Below are 19,109 nucleotides of genomic sequence, written 5' to 3' on the forward strand. Positions count from 1 at the left end.
TTAATGTCCTCACCAAAGCCTGTGCTGTTGGATTGCCTTAGCGGTTAAATCGCCATTTAATAAAGTTCTAATCATGCTTCAGAAACTGGGCCTTCATGGAGAGTCTAAAAGAGAAGAATCTTATATTAAATACACTCCAAAAAGGGGTGCCAAAGTAAAATACCAGGGTGTATTCTGTTTGTACTTCCATGAAAATTCATTTAGTCATTGAATAAATATTTATTTCTTATTATGTACCTTTTCGTTAAATTAGTGGAAATAATATGGAATCATTACTGGCATACTTCCTAATCTATAGTAGGATTTCAATAAAGTTTGCCTGAATGGATGGAGTAAAACAAGCCTGATAGTTATAAATTTTTCCTTAACTTTTCTTAGCCAGTGGAGACATTTTTATCTATAAAATAAGTGGCGATGAAGGTTAAATCAATTTCCGAGGTCTGTGAGCCTCATTTCTTAATAATACTTATGCTCATTTTATGATCTAGAGCATACCTATGGATTAGTTGAGATTTGAGACATCATTCAAATGATTTTGAGATGCCTCTTCAAAGAGAGGCATCATTTAAACAAAGGACTTATAGTTTTAATTTTCATAGAAAATTATCTTAGTTACATAACGTATACATGCCAGCAAAGACAATTTTTTTGTGGCTATGTGGAACAAACGATAACATTTTTTTTTAGTAATAAAATGTGCTTCTTTGTCAGATGTAGTTGTATCCCATACTATATTGTATTTGTTTTATATATTTGTTCATGACTTTTTGATGCATCTCACAATGAAACATAGTACAATTATACTTAATTTAATCACAGCTTTAACATGTTGGAAAATAAAAGTTCTTAATGTCCCACATTAAGCCTCTCTTCAATATCTCTTATATTCATCAATCCCTTTCACAGATACATTCAAGTAAATAAGGTCTTAAGCAGCCTTGGAAAACCATTAATCTTGAAGGTGGGCTCATAATGTACATTTAAGTATGATCTAAGTATGTAGGAGACAAGCTTGGAAAAAGAGAGTGATTCATGATACATTGTTAAATTCTCATCTCTGAAAATAGATTAGAAATCCTTCTCTGGATAATTTATGGATCAAATGAAATATTATCAGGCACATAGTACACACTCAATAAATGTTTGTTAGATAAATTAATTATTATATAAGAGAAAATATAAACTTTTACAGTGCTTAAATAAAATGGTTTAAGGATAAACTTGATACCTGAATTTAGTAAACAACTCAAAAAAAGTAATTTAAAAATATTGATGTCTTTAATTCACTAATTTATGTGCATATAAGATTATCACATTAGATCTCAAAATCATAAATTTGTTTCTCTTATTCCATATCTCAAATACAGAATTTTTGGTTAATTTCATTTCTCTGACATTATTACAATGACAATATTTTTTTTTCCTTAACTCCTATTTTGTTTGGTATTAAGAAATATATGTTGGACCCCAAAGGTACTATGTATTCTTTTATAAGACTGTTCAGGTCAAAATATATTTGCTTTTTCTATATAAATAAAGTAATCCCACTAATAGTGAAAATAGTGAAAGTTGTCGGGTGACATTCACAGTATATAAAGAAAATGTACATTATATTATTTTCTGCTATTTCTCAATGTCTTTGGGAAGGTAAGGTCAGTGTTAAAAATTTTTAGCAAGAGGTAGTAGGTATAATGACTACAAACGTGAAAACAGGTGCTAGATTTCTTGAGTTTATAATCTAGCTAATAAACTGTATGATCTTTCACAAACCATGTAATTTTTCCATGTTCCAGTTGCTTCTTCTGTAAGATGGGGATAATAATAGTACCTTTATCAAAGGGGTATTGTGGAGATTGGATGAGTTCAGAAATGTAAAAGTATGAACTTTAAATGGTACCTGGCAAATATTAGTAGAATTAAATTGTGATTCATACCCATGTTTTTAAAAGACAGGTATATGTTCTAAGGGTAAAGAAATTACAGCTGTAAGGAAAGATTTCAAAGCAATTACTTTTAAGAATTGAAATATAAGTCCCCAACCTCAGGTCTTAGTCTCTAGGTGTAAAGAACAAAATGCTTTCCAAGGCAATACATATAGTACTTGTGTCTAATTATACAAATCAGGACCTGAGGTTAAAGCTGGTGATGGCAGAGCTTACTACTCCAAACCTAATGCTAGATCAATATTCAGGTAATAAAACAGCCACATACCATTATTTTAAACTTTACTGTTGTTAGATCATTGAGTGATTGTAATTAGTCTTTTTAGAGCTGTAAAGATGTAATTTATATTTGGACATAGAACACATTTTTCCCATTAAACCTAACATATATGTTAGATCTGTTCTCTCTTCCCTATTAATTACCATTGCTATTTGGAGGACTCAATTTGAGCTTTTTGTGTTCTTTAATGTTAACAAAAATTATTAGACTTCTAGAAATTCACAGTAGGAGCATATTCTATGGTGGAAGTAAACAAGGATCTTTTAACTTGGGGATTTTTCTTTCATCATGTTAACTACACTATGAGAACTGTGTAAACAGTTCTGTTCAAATCATCATCCATGCATGCATTAATTTGGTACATTGAGGGTACCCAGTATGTCAGGTCCTGCCTAATATAAGGCCCTGGGGATAGAGAAGTGAAAGAGACAATCCCCTTGTTCCCAAGGGTCTTTTCACTGAATAAGAGAGAAAGGTGAAGGAGCAACTGTCATTCCATATGACAGTTGCTATGACAGAGGCATTCATCGGGCCATCTCTGTGCAGTTAGAGAGTGATCCAAAGGAAACAGGACAGGAAAGCATCTGGAGCTTGAAATGTGCCCAATTCCTGATATTTTATATTAGAAGTCATTCACTAGGGAAAACAGAAGTGAAGATGAAAGCAGACCACATCCAAGATATAATTAAAGTTTCTTGAGATATTACCAAAAAATTAAAATAACATTGGAGAAAACTGCACAGGAAAGAACATTCAAGACCTTGGAACACCATAAAATTAAGAACATGATTTGAAAGTGCCTGCCACCCCTTCGCTCTTAGTACCATCAAACCCCTTGTACACATGGCTATCTCTCACTTCTGTCCTTTAAATTGGCATTTCCACTGAAGCCTGGGGATACTTTTTCCTGAAAAGCACCAGACTAGTGCCAGATGGCAATGGTGAAATGTACCAAAGTGGCAGCAGGGTGTAGTGGGATTCAAGCTTCCAGGAATTTAACAGATCAAGTTCCAATTGCTGTAAGCCAGACATGCTGTTTACCTTATCTGGAGCAAGGTCTTCTTGTTAAAATGTATCTTAAAACTCCCAGGTAGGTTGTGAGTATTAAATTAGATAATTTATGGAGAAATGTCTAATTTAAAAGTCAGTAAATGTTCTTTTCTTTTTATGTAAGAGGAGGTGTTCAATAAATTCTTTCAGTAACAAAGTGAAACGACCTCTAGAAAGGATAGATACTAGATTTGCACAAAAGAAGCAATTTTCACGTTTGAGTGATAGGAAGTCCTCGGAGAAACTGTTTAATAAGAGTATTTAAGAGTTAAGAGCAAGGGAGACTTTTTTCGAACCACGTGCACCCTCTGCAAGCCCTCTTCCCATTTGGGAATTGCAACCATTGTGGCAATGTCGAGAGGGAAACCGTTTTGAGACCCGTGAGCAAAGCAGTTTAGAGCATGTTTCCTGGACTTAGGCACCTGCGTAGGAATCTGGATGCTCCCACTCACCAACTCACTGGCCAATTTATGTGACCTATCTCTGTCTCAGTTTTCTCATGTGTAAATTACGATACCAATAGACGGTTTATAAGGTGTAGATTGAATGCAGCAATCTATTATATAACTTAGCACTGTCTCTGGCACCTAAGTCCTCAACACTTTCTATGTATTATTAAGAAATTGTCCATGTTTTCTGTTTATTTAATAGTAATGTCCTGATTTCTTTCAATTAAATTCAGCAAATATTTTCTGGACACCCAAAATTTTCAAAGCACTGTGTGAATTACAAAGGCCTCACTTTGCAGTATCAGATGTTAAGGGAAGGGCTGGTAATATACAGATAACTACAATTCAAGGCAGACTAACAGGTCTTACAGTAAAGATATATATGGAGTCCATGAGGCAGAATCTTCGGTTCTGAATGGAGAGCATGGGGAAGGTTTCAGGGAGAAAAAATTATGTGATCTTACCTTTTATGAGGACAGTTTTTATGGGAAACAAATGTGAAAATGTAATGTAAAGCAGAGACTAGAACATGTCTGTTTGGAACATCAGTGTAATGGGAACATAGGTGTTCATGGGTTGAAAGAGTGGAGAGTAGGTAAAGAGCAAAATTAAACAAGAAAGGCAGATTGAGGCTATAATACAAAAGATCGTGCATAATGCAAAAGGTCATTCTAGGAAATTTGTACTTTATTTTGTAATTAGTGGGGCATTATTAAAGGCATGATTAGATGTGAATTCTAGAAAAACTAGCCTGGAAGCATTGTGGAAGATGAAACAAATTGTAGAGAGAATAGTGGTAAAAAATCTAGTACATTATATATGGTAGTGAGACTGTCAAAGAAATGTGAGGAATGTTTTTTACTTCATGACAGCACATGGAGAATTCTAGAACTAAATGGCAATGTAAAAAGCCCCTTATTTCACTGATGACAAGTAAGACCCAGGAAGGTTAAGTGACTTGCTCCAAATCCCAGAAGCTAGTGGAATAAATGAGGGAAGAAACTGGGTTTTGCTGGTTCTGAGGCCAGCACTGATTTTCCTCAATTACACTGCCCTGTTTTAATTGGTATCTATGCATGTCATATAAGCCACATCCATTCTATTTGTGAAAACTAGATTTTTAGACCTTGAATAATGTAATAGACTCATTCTGACCTACTCTTAATGACCCTACAAGTGTTAGTGTGCTTTTTATAATCTATATAGTTAACCTAAATGTGCTACAATTATGGTGAAGTAGTTTTATAAACCACAAAGCCCCATACTATATTATTAGTTATTATTATTGTCAATGTTTAAAGGAAACATTTATCTGTATTAGCTACAAGGCACAAATGCTAAGGAATGTCATTAAAGATTGTACTGTAGGAAATGGAAAATTCTATCATCACTGTGTGTGTTGACCTATGACAACATGCTTATCAGCCACCAGCTTTAATAAAATTACTTTGATCTGCTAATATTTCTTCCTGTTTTAATTTCATTTGAATATAATGTATTTATGTTTTAAAGTTCACATTTTATATGACTTGGGGATACTTATCAGAATTTATTCCAAGTCTCCCATTTAAAATTTGTTATTAATATAAAAAACATTCTTTTTCTCTTAGGTTATCTCTTGCATATGAGTAGTATGACGATACACAATTATATTCTTTGGTTCTTGTGACATTAGTCATATCAAAACCAAGTTAATTTAACTTTGAAGTTCCTGTGCAAGTGTTGTTCTTCAAAAGTAAAGATGATATTATTTAAATCATCATACATCAATGATGTTATTTAAGTCATCATGTATCAACCTGCAGCCTTGGACTCTCTTTAGCCCAAGATCGGCATCTTACTCTCTTTTTGACATTTTGATAACTGAAAGGCATCTCAGTTTTCCTATTTCCAAAACAAAACCTTAGATTCCTCCTACTTAAGCTTCTCCCAGCCTTCCCCATCCCAGTAAATAACACCCCCAGCCCAAATGCTCAAGCCCCAAATCCCTGAAATCAACCCTTACTGGTTTTTCTTCAATATCCAACTCATCAGGAAGTCTGGTCTTTTTCTCTCTAAGGTTATATCCAGAATCTGGAAATTTCTCTACATCCTAGTAAAACCTGCCATCATCTCTTGCCTGGATTACTGCAAGTGCCAAGCATCCACTAGCAGGTGAACTCCACGAGTGCAGGGAGTTTTCTCTATCTTGTTTACCTTTATATTCTTCACCTTTAGGGCAGTGTCTAGCACATACCAGGCACTAGGTAAGTTGGGTTTTGAAGAACCTTCTAATTTTTACCCTGCTTCTATCTTTGACCCATCACAATCATTCTCAACCCAACTGCCAGAGTGATCTTTGTAAAATGTATTTCAAGTCTTACTGCACCTCTGCTTCAACTCTCCAGAGTTACTTCCAAACGTACTTTGAATGAATGAAACACTAATTCTGCCATGGCCTTCAATTCTCTGCCATGGCCTTCAATTCTCTGCAAAGTCTGGTCCCAAATCCATCTCTCTGACTTCATCTTATATCACTGCTCCCTTTTTTTATTTTCAAATGACATGTCACTTAAAATTTTTTATTTATTTTTGGCTGTGTTGGGTCTTCGCTTCTGTGCATGGGCTTTCTCTAGTTGCGGTGAGCGGGGGCCACTCTTCATCGCGGTGCGTGGGCCTCTCACTGTTGCGGCCTCTCTTGTTGTGGAGCAGACTCCAGACGCGCAGGCTCAGTAGTTGTGGCTCACGGGCCCAGGTGCTCCGCGGCATGTGGGATCTTCCCCGACCAGGGCTTGAACCCCTGTCCCCTGCATTGGCAGGCAGATTCTCAACCAGTGCACCACCAGGGAAGCCCAATCACTGTTCCCTTTTGACTATGCCTCTTACCTGGTTTTTATATGGTTAGTTCATTCTTGCCCACTCAAGTGTTTCTTTAAATGACTCCTACTAAGTAAGCCTTCATTGATCTAAAATAGCAATCCAGGCACTCAATTACCACAGCCCCCTGTTTTATCATCTTTATAATATATGTTCTTTCTTGTATTATAATTTTTAATTTTTTTTTATAATTTTTAATTTTTTATCTGTCTTCTTCAGCAAGAATGAAATCTTCATCAGAATAAGGACTTGGAGTTTTATCATAGCTGTATTCCCAGGATGTAGAACAACTCCTAGAACTAGTAGGTTTCAATATATATTTGTTGATTGAATAAGTAAATGAGCCATAAATATCATATATGGTAATTGACCCTCTGTGACTATGATCCTACCAGTTTATGAGTATCTCAGAGCACTCTGAGTTTACCATGGTTATGAAAAAGGAAAAGAATGGAATTGACATGTCTATAGGCTAAGAGCAAGTGAACTACCTGAATGGGAAGTAAAAGTTTGTTATTATCAAGATGCTAAAAGCAAGTAAGCTATATGACTTAGATAAAATGTCATGATAGAGTCCATAAAATGTTTCACTAACATTGACATATACCTTATATTTGTCTTTTTCAAACTAGCATCAGAAAAATCAATATTATCTAGCAAATGCCGTCTTTTGAAACACATTTCATTTACCCTGTTTTCTAAAACTGTTATACTTTTCTGTTTAAAAATTGCTCTCTTATTTTTACTCACAAGTTCCTTAGCAGAAGACAGTTATAAGAATAAATCTTTTCTTTTTTAAAACTGTTTTCCTAATCTTCAGATAATTTCCCTTCTCTGTTGCTACATTTTAAAAGTAGCATTGTTCACACTTTTTTCTTGGCTACAACATAACTAGAGAATAAAATTCCTAATGCCTGATTATATAGAGCTTTTAAAATCTCTTTTTAAATCTCATTTTAAATGCAATCAAAAGATGATTTTATTACATATATATCAATTCTATATCTATGCCAAAGCTAGCACACACCGTCTGTTAAATTTCTTACATTCAAAAGAAGGTTGTCGTGGAGTACCTCAAAAGATAAAAGATACCTTTGAAAGACAAGGATGTTCGAAGCAAACGTTGTCATTTAATCCATCACACTGACCAGTAGTAAAATACAGTATAGGAAAACAATGTCTAAAATTACTTTTTCCTCAAATATTAAAAACATTTTGTTCAAATCCCTCTTTCTTAAAAACCAAAATTGATGTAAAAGACAAAGAATAAAAGATACTTTTTTTAAAAAGTCAGAGAAACAAACATCAAAAGGGAAGAAAAATATGAGTCTTATTTTGAAGACAGAAGAAGGTCTTGAAACATGTTTCAATAGAACTATAAAAAATATTAATATATGGATAGAAAAATACATGGATAAAAAACTGGAGAAATTGGCAGTTTCAAGAAGGCTGATATCTGAAAGGACTGAAATACATAATATTAATGAAGGACATATTTTCTTTCATATATTAATTTATTATATGTATGCATATATATTTGAAAGACACTATGACGTATATTACTAGTTTAAATATTAAAACGAGTAAGCTTAGGTCTCTATCTTAAGGACATTTTTGTTTGAGAAGCAGGACAAAAGCTGTAACTAATCTCTACCAGATAACTATAATAAAGAACAGTGTATAGAAATTTCATAAAAAGAAGTACTGGGGAATTAAGAAAGAGGAAATTACTCTCAAAAAGGATCACCAAGTATGGCAAGTGAAAAAGGTGACATTTGATGAGTATATTATTGTTAATAGTTATAACAGCAACAATAAAACTAACATTTACAAACTAGTCTTCACTCCAGGTATTGTTGAATATGACTTGTAATACTTCATTTAATCCTTTAAACTGCCTGTGATGATGGGTACTAGCAATGTACCTGTTTCATAGATAAGAAAACAGGTTTAAGAAAACCATTTCCAAGGTCGCACTGGTAGTGAACAGAAGAGCTTATTTTCAAAGAACCTCCTAGGTGACTTGGAAACCATATGGCCCCACTGGATTCACTACAGTATGTAAAATTCTGAGTGTCTCTTCCCACTTACACACACACACACACACACACACGGAATAGCACATTAATTCCATGGCTATGTAATATCTTCACTGGCACATTTGAGCAGATTCTGAATTAATCGACAAAATTCAATGGTGAAGAATGCCCTTAATAGGGAAGATTTACTTAATTTTTACATTTACCAAATTGATAAAGTTGTGTTCACCTTTCTATAGAAGACATCAAACTCACTTTACTAGGGCATGAACATTTAAAAATGAGGTAATCAGTTGTTATCTGGGTGATGTCTTATGTAGAAGACCTAAAATATGAACTAATGGCATCAAGGAAAGAATGTAGATCATCAAATCTGGTTAAATATTTAACATTCAAATTAAAGGAGAGAAATTTAATCTAAACTTATTGAAACCATATTTTCAAGATAAAGTTTATGCTAAGTGATACATATTTTTACAGATTCGCAAATAGAAACTCTTCATTAAACAGAACTGTAGGCTACACTGTACCCCCATTCTTTGATGCTAGTTGTATTTCATTACCCTAAAACTCTACTCCCGTTTTTGGAAAGGAAGCATAGAGTAGTGGTTAAGTAGAGGTTACAATTCGTGGCTTCAAAATCCAACCTCTGCCACTTGCTAGAGGAGACTGGCCTTATCTACCTGCAAAGTGTGGTTAATAGTACCACTTACGTCGTAATAGAAAGTTTTTAGTTAAATGGGTTAATATCAATGAATAAAATTAATTAAAATTTCTAAAACAGAAAATTGTCTGGCACATTAAGTGCTATTTCAAGTATTTCTTAAATTAAAACTAAAATATATTTAAGTGGATTTAAATGGAAAATATGAATTGTTCACATGAACCATGAAGTATTGATTTATTGGTCAAGACTGGAAGCTACTATTCCTTACAGGAGAGGGAAGTGGTGAGGAGGAATGACCAGATATTCAGAGTGGTCAAATGATAATGGATTCTAATAAGAAAAATGTAAGTGTTTTGACATGCTTTTTGCTCTCTTTATTGGAAAGCATCCGTCTGAAAAACAGAAAGTGTCAGATTAATCTTCATACATTATTAATTTTTCCAATAAACCTAATTCTCACCTCAAAAAATCCTCTTGGGAATAGAAGACATAATGCTGCCTTGTAAATTTGTTTATTTTTAAAACCAAATGAACAGAAATCATGGATGGTCAATAATATTTTTAACAAAATTTGCTCTGTTTTGTTGAATAAATATTGTATCCTCCACAAGCAACAAAGCCTTAAACTAGATAATTTTTTTGGTGTTACAAAAATCTGCATCTTCAGATTCTGAAAGGACTAGCATCAACAGTATATTTGCAGTATTTTTTCTCTAGCCGAGAGCAGATGTCTCACTAAGCTTATGATCCTTGAAGACCAAGCCCGTGTCTTGTTTGCCATATTATAGTAAGGACCCACATAGTACCTGGCACATTGTAGGTTGAAGGAATGAATAACTGAATCCATAAAACAAAGTCTAAAAAGTAAATTGTGCCTAGTTTAGGTTTAGCAGACAAACTAGAGGATGTCCAGTGAAATTAGAATTTCAGATAAACAACAAATAATTTTTAGCATAAGTATCTCCCAAATATTGCATGGAGCACACTAACACTAAAAATGATTTATTACTTACCTGAAATTCTAATCTTATTGAGTGACCTATATTTTCATTAGCTAAATCTGGTAAATCTTGTCTAGCTATGGTAATGAATTAATATTTACTTGTTTATTCAGTTAGTCATTTATCAACAAGTATTATTGCTTCATTAAATTGTTAAATGATGTATTGCATGCCTACCATGCGCCAGGAACAATGCTATGCCTTGGGGACCCAACAATAAATAACACTGGCAGACTCTTATTTCATGGAGCATGTATTTCAGTGAGAGACGGGGGGAGAAGAAAAATAAATAAGTGAAGTATTCAATTGACAAGGCAATTTCAGTTATGAAGAAATCAAGCAAGATGATAAGGGTTTAGAGGGAAAGATGGATCAATGACTACCTTGGATGGTACAGGAAGTCATCATTAAAGGATGAAGAGAGGCCAGTCAGACATAGAGCTGGGGGAGAGCACAAAAGGAAGAAGAAACAGCAAATGCAAAAACCCCTAGGTAGAAATGAATTTGACTGTTACAGAAAAAGAGTGAAGACCATAGGACTATATCAAACTAAAAAGCTTCTGCACAGCAAAGGAAACCATCAAAAAATGAAAAGTTAGCCTACCAAATGGGACAAAATACTATAAATCATATACCTTATAAGGGGTTAATGTCCAAAGTATTTATAAGGAACTCATACAACTTAATAGCAAAACAACCAAAACACACACAAAAAAACAAACAACAAAAAAACAAGCAATTTGACTATAAAATGGGCAGAGGCTCTTAATAGACAATTTTCCAAAGAACACATATGGATGGCCAATAGGTATATGAAAAGATGCTCAACGTCAGTAACCATGAAGAAATGTAAATTAAAACCACAATGAGATATCACCTCACACCTGTTAGAAGGGCTATCGTCAAAAAGACAAGAAATAACAAGTGTTGACAAGGATGTGGTGGAAAGAGAACCACTGTGCACTGTTTGGGAATGTCAATTGCTGCAACCATTATGGAAAACAGTATGAAGGTTCCTAAAAATATTAAAAATAGGACTACCATATGATCCAGCAATTCCACTTCTGGGTATTTATCTGAAGAAAACTAAAACACCAACTGGAAAAGATATATGCCCCCACTATGTTCTCTATAGTATTGTTTACAGTAGCCAAGGCATGGATGCAACCTAAATGTCCATCAATGGATGAATAGGTAAGGAAAATATGGTACATATATACAATGGAATATTATCCAGCCCCGAAAAAGAAGGAAATATTGCCATTTAGGACAACATGGATGGACTTTTAGAGCATTATGCTAAGTGAAATAAGGCAGCCAGAGAAAGATAAATACTGGATGATCTCATTTATATGTGGAATCTAAAACAACAACAGCAATAAAAAACCGAATTCATCGCTACAGAGAAGAGATTGGTGGTTGCCAGAGGTGGGGAATGGGCAATGGGGAAAATCGGTTAAAGGGGTCAAAAGTTACAGACGTTCAGTTATAAGACATATCAGTCCTGGGGATGATTAATGTACAGTATGGGAACTATAGGTAATAATATTGTATTTATATTTGAAAGTTGCTAAGAGAGTGATCTTAAAAGTATTCATCATAAGAAAAAATATTGTAACTATGTGTAGTGATGGATGTTGACTAAACTAATTGTGGTGATCATTTTGCAATACATACAAATATTGAATCATTATGTTGTACACCTGAAACTAATATAATGTTTTAGGTTGATAGATGTCAATTATTTCTCAATTAAAACAAAAGTGAAGTCCCATTGGATCGTAGTGGGTAGGGAGCTGGGGAATAGTATAAATATGGTGTAAAAAGATGTAAGAAACTGAAGCAAGAGCCAGATCATGCAGAAACTTGCATTTCATGGTGTGACATTTGGATTTTATTCAAGTAGAATGGGAACCACTGGAGTAGTTAAAATGGGGAGTGTTATGACCTAAAACATTTTCAGAATATTTGGAATGCTGGGTAGAAAATGGATAGATGGGGTGGGGAGGGTAAGCGTGAAAATGGAACAGCATTTAGGAGGTGATCCAAGAGCAAAGGGGAGGCATGACGTGGGTTCAGAGCAGGCTGGTGACAGAGGTGGATGAATTGGAGCTTTATTTTGAAGGCAGAAGCAATAGTAAGTATGAATGATTTTAATTCTGAGATCAGAGAGGAGCGGTGAAAGGGAGAAATACATGTTTCTTATTTCAAGATGTACTGATTCTATGTATGACCTGTGTATAAGAATAAATTGATCTCCTATGTCCTTCATTCTCAGTTGCCTATATTGGCATCATCGGTGGTTAGCCTGTATTTCCTGGAACTCACAGATGTCTTCAAACCTGTGCACTCTGGATTCAGCTGCTATGACCGGAGTCTTAGCATGCCATACATTGAACCCACACAGGAGGCAATTCCATTCCTCATGCTGCTTAGCTTGGCTTTCGCCGGACCTGCAATTACGGTAAGAATTGCCCCCAAATTGTGTTTGTCAGCCCCAGAAGACGAAGAATGACCACATTTATGTAATAAATGGGTTAAAAGTAAACCAAAAAAATTCTGATATGTTTCCTCATTAACGTATTTTTCATGTGTTCATGTCATATCTGAAGTCTGGGAAACTGTGGGGAAGAAACAATTCTATAGCAAACAGACTTTCTTCTCAAAAGTGCATGTTGCTCTCACTTTTTACCAGGTTAGCACTTTTTATTGATTCTGAGCACTGGGCATCCACAACTGTACAGTGAAGAGGGCACAACGCACATTCCTGCCCCCTGCCCCCCGCACAAAATAAAATACTTTAGATTCAGAACAAGCACTTGCATTTTAAAATATATGACATAAAGAAATGCCGTAACCTACTGAAATTGAATTAGAAACATAATTGTTTTTAGTTTGCTAACATACATACACATTGTGAATAACACACTTTTCAATAAATTCATTAATAAATAACACTGGCCTAGCTTTTACACCATCTCTTATACCCCCAGACTCTACCTAAAGGACAAGAAACATGTTTCAGCGTTAATATTTATTTCTAACAGTAGGAAATCTTACTTTACTTTTATCATGCTTATGAATGACAGAGGAAGTGGTTATTAAATAAAGAGCTTATTCTGGTTCAGTACAGCAGCAGTTTTAGAAAAGTCTCTGCCTAGACCTATATTTTTATATAGCTATGGAGAAGCCACTGCAATGAGAAGCCGGCACACCACAGAGAAGAGTAGCCCCCGCTCGCAGCAACTAGAGAAAGCTCGCGAGCAGCAATGAAGATCTAACGCAGCCAAAAATAAATAAATAAATTTATTTTTTAAAATTTCCCTATATTAAATAATCATAACATGCTATCTACACTATAAATAAATTATATAAAATATTCTCAGAAGATAAAACTGGAACTTAATTTTCCCTAGAACTTTATCATACTTAAAAGATCTCAAAATACTTTGTAAATAAATGAGTTATTTGAGCTTCAGTAACTCTGAGGTGATTGGAACTATTAACGATGTGCTTGGAAGTAGCTGAGACTCAGACTAATAAAAACATATTTAAAGTGCATTATTGCTCAGAATAACAGCATTTGCTGGTCATTCCTCTAAATGACTTATAAGAAGTCTACATCATCCAGTCATTTGACAAGAGCAGAAAGAATATATGCTTTAAATCTAGTAGACCAGAAAGCATTTCTCCTATTTGGAATGTAATACAGAAATTTATTGTAATTGATATAGTATTTGAAATAAAATACATAAGATACTGTACAAATGCTCATGATTCTGCTGAAAAGACTATGCTGATATTTAATCATTTAAATAATTTGCTTTTTATATACCCAGAAGTCTTTCTTCCCTAGGGTGTTTTACTAAGTGGCTAGGAAAGCAAGTCTAACTGTGGCTCTCCCTGCCAGCATCGTTGATCTCACATTGATCCTTTTGCTGACACTGTTACATGTCCTGGAGACAATGACCTTGGCCTCATCATTGTGTTCCTTCTTCTCTGACTCCCTCATTTCCAGGAATAAATTCTCAGTATGCAATTAAGGATGCTTTCTGGGGGATTCTGGGTCAACGCTTTCTTTCTTGAGCCTTGAGAAGTGAAAGAAACAAATGCCAACTCCTTCCACAAAGACTGCCTGAATTCCTGGGTCTCTACAGGGCCTCCATAGCTGCTGCAATGGCTCTTAATGGCACAGGAAGCAAACTAGGGAAATATTTACAGCACAGCATCCCTAATTTTCCCCATATCATTCAGGATATTCCAGGATGTCAGTCATTCTTTTCGTCCACACTGACTTCATGGATTTTGAGTAAACAACTTGATGGTAAAACAAATCCTGACTTTATGGGCATCAGATACTGTCTTCCACACCTTTCTCTCTAAACATATATATTTTCTAAATTTCTTTCTAATTTCATTTTCCTCTGTTTTTAAGGCCTTTCCCTGAAACACTGGTCCTATTGTGTCTGTAGTCATTCTGTTCTAGAACCATAATTCTGTCTCTAATCTTACTACATACGTTTCTGCTCCAACTCCTTTCCCCCCTCTTCCTGAAAGTGGAAATAACAGACTCTAATCCCTGGCTTTCAAGGATGCCACTTTCTTTTTATCTTTATGGCAGAGTATTAATCTGTTCCAAAATGGAGTGGTGGGGGAAGCAGAGAGGCAGGCTGAATTCTTCGTTTGGAAATGGCTTTCAGAGCTCATTTGCGTGAGCAGAGGCACTTCCTATTTTCACCCATTCACATGAAGAGAAGACAAAGCAAAACAAAAGACCACACATGGGTAATATTCTTTAAAAGGACGTTTATATGAACAAAAGGGAGATCAACTGATTTTTTATACAGGCATTTACATATCATTTAATGTTTGTTTCTCAGTTTCTTTTTTTATGCTTTGAAGGGTGTTTTAAAAATACCTTGTCTTCGTGATGTTGTACAAGAAACTGAAAAATTCCTTGCGTCTCTGTGAAATACATATTCTTATTTCTCTGAAATAGTCCTTAAATTGGAAAATTTCACCCTTAATATTAACTTTTCATTTACTTTTAAGTGATAATGAAACAAGCATTTTGTTTAGTCCTTTGGAGATTGTTTCTCAGGGAAAATAGCACAGAATATCTAGGCTTATCATAAATCTTCATGAAGTCTACATGAATAGAAAAAATGTATATGTTCTCTTCCCTGGAAGTAAAATTTTATTGCATATGATTAAAGGATAAGTATATCTAATTTTATAGAAGAATTGTATTGAAATTTGATTATAGTTTCTAGAAGGTAACCTAAGCTTTAGGAGACTATACAATCTCCTTTAGGTGGCTATTCCAAGGACAGTATCCACGTAATAATAAGCAATATATTTCCTCTCTACATCTCCCCTGAAGCTGAGTCACTTCAGAATCTCTTCCAAAAATCTGTCCATGATATTTGACATGCAAAAAAAAATGATATTGTTTCTTTTCAGGCTTGTATACAGCATAAACAGAATATTGTGAGAAGATGCTTGTCATAGACTGTTTTATATTTACAAATGACAAGATCAACAAATAATTTTCTTGTCAACACCTAATCCCTGAAACTAAATTCCATCACAACAGTGTGCCATTCAGAACTGGGAAATAAGCAGGAGCATTTGGAAATACATCAGGAAGCAGCTCCCCTTTCCCTGAAGATAATTCTATCTTTAAAGCAAATTAAGGTACTTCCCTGGCGGTCCAGTGGTTGGGACTCGGCGCTTCCAATGCAAGGGGTGCTGGTTCAATCCCTGGTCGGGGAACTAGGATCCCACATGCCACGTGGCACAGACAAAAGATTAAAAAAAATAACTGCAAATTAAATCATTTTGAAAATTCATACAATGACATGTAGGTCAAGGTTAAATGAATAGTAGTGTGAGGAGAAAATTAATGTGCTCCATAGAGAGAGGCAAAGTTGGGTGAAGCCAAAATACTGACAAGAAACCTCTATCCATAATCAAGCCAAAGAGTATGAAAGCGCTCTCCTGACATATGAGTTTTGAGCATATTAAACGACTAAATTAAAACTCCTGAAGTCTCAAGGTCCCTTGAGATAATAACTGTGGTGTTGTATAAGAAACGTTTCCGTAATGGCACTGAACAAATAAATTCTTCTATAATTTAGCATTCATGGATAAGATGTGAATCACTATTTACATGTATGATTACAAAGAAAGAAACAAAATTATTCACAGAATTATTATTGAAGAAGTGAAGATGAAATCAATCTCAATGCATTTCAGAACACATTTCAGAAATGAGTGGTTAATTTTTTTGAAATGATGAATTTGAGATAACCATGATAATATTCTACATGCATGGTGGGTCATGTCACGTCTTTCTGTGCAGAATAACCTGTTGTGTTTCTATGTCTAACAAAGTGATAATGTAGTATGATATTTTTCAAGACGTATAAATAATTAATTTAGTATTCAATGATTTGAAAAAAATTCCTCTTGATTATTTCTATTTGATTGTTAATAAAGGAGTTTATCATGTATGCCACAAGATTTTCACACATGTATGGTGACTGGTAGTTTCATTAGGAAAATTATTTTTATACAAATAAAGGTTCTTTATAATTGTACACATACCATATTGCCTATGGTACTAAATATAGCAGACTGAACATTTGAAGCATAAGGTCATAGACTTAGAGTCATTAGTTTAAAAAAAGATAATTTTAAGTACTTTATAAAATAAGTGTTAAGTTGGTATTGAGAACTGGGAAGTTTCCCTTGGAAAATGTGTTTCAGCTAATAATCATGGTGATAATCTTTAAAATGACATGATCACATACCTAAGGGACTGCCATTCCCTACTTTTCTCAGTTCCACATTTTTACCCATATCAACTCTAATTTCACAGTAATCTCTTTGGCACAGTAACCCCAAATATTTAAGACTTTTTACATAAATAAAACTCATAATCTCAAATCTTGCTTTTCTTATACAGAATAGCTACCAGCCCAAATGCCCAAGGTAATTAGCCAATGAGAATCCCACAGCGAAGGTAACAAAAGCAAATCCCACAATGCCAGGCACTTTGCTAGATAGTGAGGATAAAAGGTAAAAAAGAAATAAATGGTCTTCCCTCAGAGGGTCATAGTCAAGTGAGAAATAATCAAATGAATAATCAAAGTGCACTAATCAAGCTATGCTAGAGGGAAGGACAAGATACAAAGGGAGCCACATGGAAGGGGACATAATTCAATTTAGGGTATAGTAAAGAATTTCAGAGAAAAGTTCCTGAAGGAAATGATGCCTAAATATATTGAGTTTCTTCACTGATGTCCTATGTCCTAGAATCCTACAGCAAGTGCCCTGTTCCTTATCTTAAGTATGGTCCTCTGTTCACTGTAAACACATTTTCTAAATATTTCATACCTAAGACATATTACTCAGTATGAGTGGATAACTCTTCAGAAATTAGCCACATCAGTTCCATTTCAATTGCCCTGGAGGGTTTTCACCCAGAAGTTCCTGCTTACCTAGATTCTCTTATAATCTACATTCTCCAATAAGATAGTTACTAGCCACATGTGGTTATTTCATTTTAAATCTAATTGATTTACATTTTAAATAATTAACTAAGTACAATGAAATGAAATTAAAAATTCAGCTCCTCAATTGCAGTAGCTAAATTTCAAGTGCTCAGTAGTCAGTAGTGCTGTTTCAAGTGCTCAGTAGTGGTTTACCATATCAGACAATGCAGAAAATATGTCCATCATCACAGAAAAGTTTACTGGACAGCTCTGCTTTAGGAAGCACCTTTCTTCCCTCATGTTTGCTTTTCATGGGTTGGTCCTTCTGCTCAATCCCAAATTATTTTATCGAAACAATATGCTAATAAAATGTTCCTGATTCTAACTCTGGTACTTATTTGATTCTCCCCTCAGGCACCTTGTCTTCATGGTTTCAAGAATGAAATGTCAAGATTCTAAGAGTTAGAGCAGAATCAGTCACTATGTGATTAATCAGTTAGGTGTCACTGGGTATTGCTGGGCACAGGGTCACAGTCTGGGTGCTGCAACCACGTTAAAATGCCAGGATGCTGTCACACCCTTGACCAGTATGTAGGAGCACAGAAGATCCAGCAGTGCTCTTTACAGTGCCCTGATTGCTTACTTCTCACTGCTTCCTCAAATACTCAGGAGACATTGCTCACATCTCTAAAGGTCTTACGAAAAATACATCTTGACTTTATTGAAAATATGGCATGTTAAGAGATAACTTATACTTCATTTGTACCCGTTAAATCCAATTTGAACACCCTCTTGTCTTTGCAGATTATGGTAGGGGAAGGAATTCTCTACTGTTGCCTGTCCAAAAGAAGGAATGGAATTGGCCTGGAGCCCAATATTAATGCCGGAGGCTGCAACTTCAACTCTTTCCTTAGAAGAGCCGTCAGATTCGTTGGTGGGTGTGGGAAACCACAAAGAAAGGAAATGTTTTCCAAATAGAAATGTTATATTTAATGACAGATATTAAGTCCTTAAATCTATAATTTAGATGTATAATGTCAAATACATGATGAATTTTACATTATTAAAAAAAATCCCATTAAAACACCAAAATTTGAGTTTTGTATCTAAAATGTGTTATTTACAGTTATAACCTGTTTGAGAGCCAACATGCCATGCATTTCAGTATATTTTTGTCTTAGCTCTGGAAGAAGCACGAATTTACTTTAAAATAGTTCCTGGATCTGTGTTCATTTTTTAAAATGGAGAATAAATGTCAGCAGGCCAGTATGAATGGATAACCCTTCGGAAACTACTTTAGCCACATCAGTGATTCCGTTTCAATT

General features: G+C 34.8%; 1 protein-coding gene and 1 long non-coding RNA gene across 3 annotated transcripts in view; one reads left to right on the forward strand and one right to left on the reverse strand.

Moving 5' to 3' along the window:
* LOC137219024 (uncharacterized) overlaps positions 1 to 19,109 on the reverse strand; it is a 313,597-nt gene that overhangs the window by 64,590 nt on the left and 229,898 nt on the right. The gene's annotated exons all lie outside the window — the stretch shown is intronic.
* Positions 1 to 19,109, forward strand: part of PLPPR4 (phospholipid phosphatase related 4) — a 38,773-nt gene that overhangs the window by 8,064 nt on the left and 11,600 nt on the right. For both annotated transcript variants that reach the window (XM_067726998.1, XM_067726996.1), the window contains 2 exons: positions 12,564 to 12,749; positions 18,589 to 18,718. In XM_067726998.1, the coding sequence (XP_067583099.1) occupies positions 12,564 to 12,749; positions 18,589 to 18,718 (316 nt within the window). The remainder of the gene's footprint in view (positions 1 to 12,563; positions 12,750 to 18,588; positions 18,719 to 19,109) is intronic.

Source organism: Pseudorca crassidens, chromosome 2 (genome assembly GCF_039906515.1).
Source record: "Pseudorca crassidens isolate mPseCra1 chromosome 2, mPseCra1.hap1, whole genome shotgun sequence".
NCBI lineage: Eukaryota > Metazoa > Chordata > Mammalia > Artiodactyla > Delphinidae > Pseudorca > Pseudorca crassidens.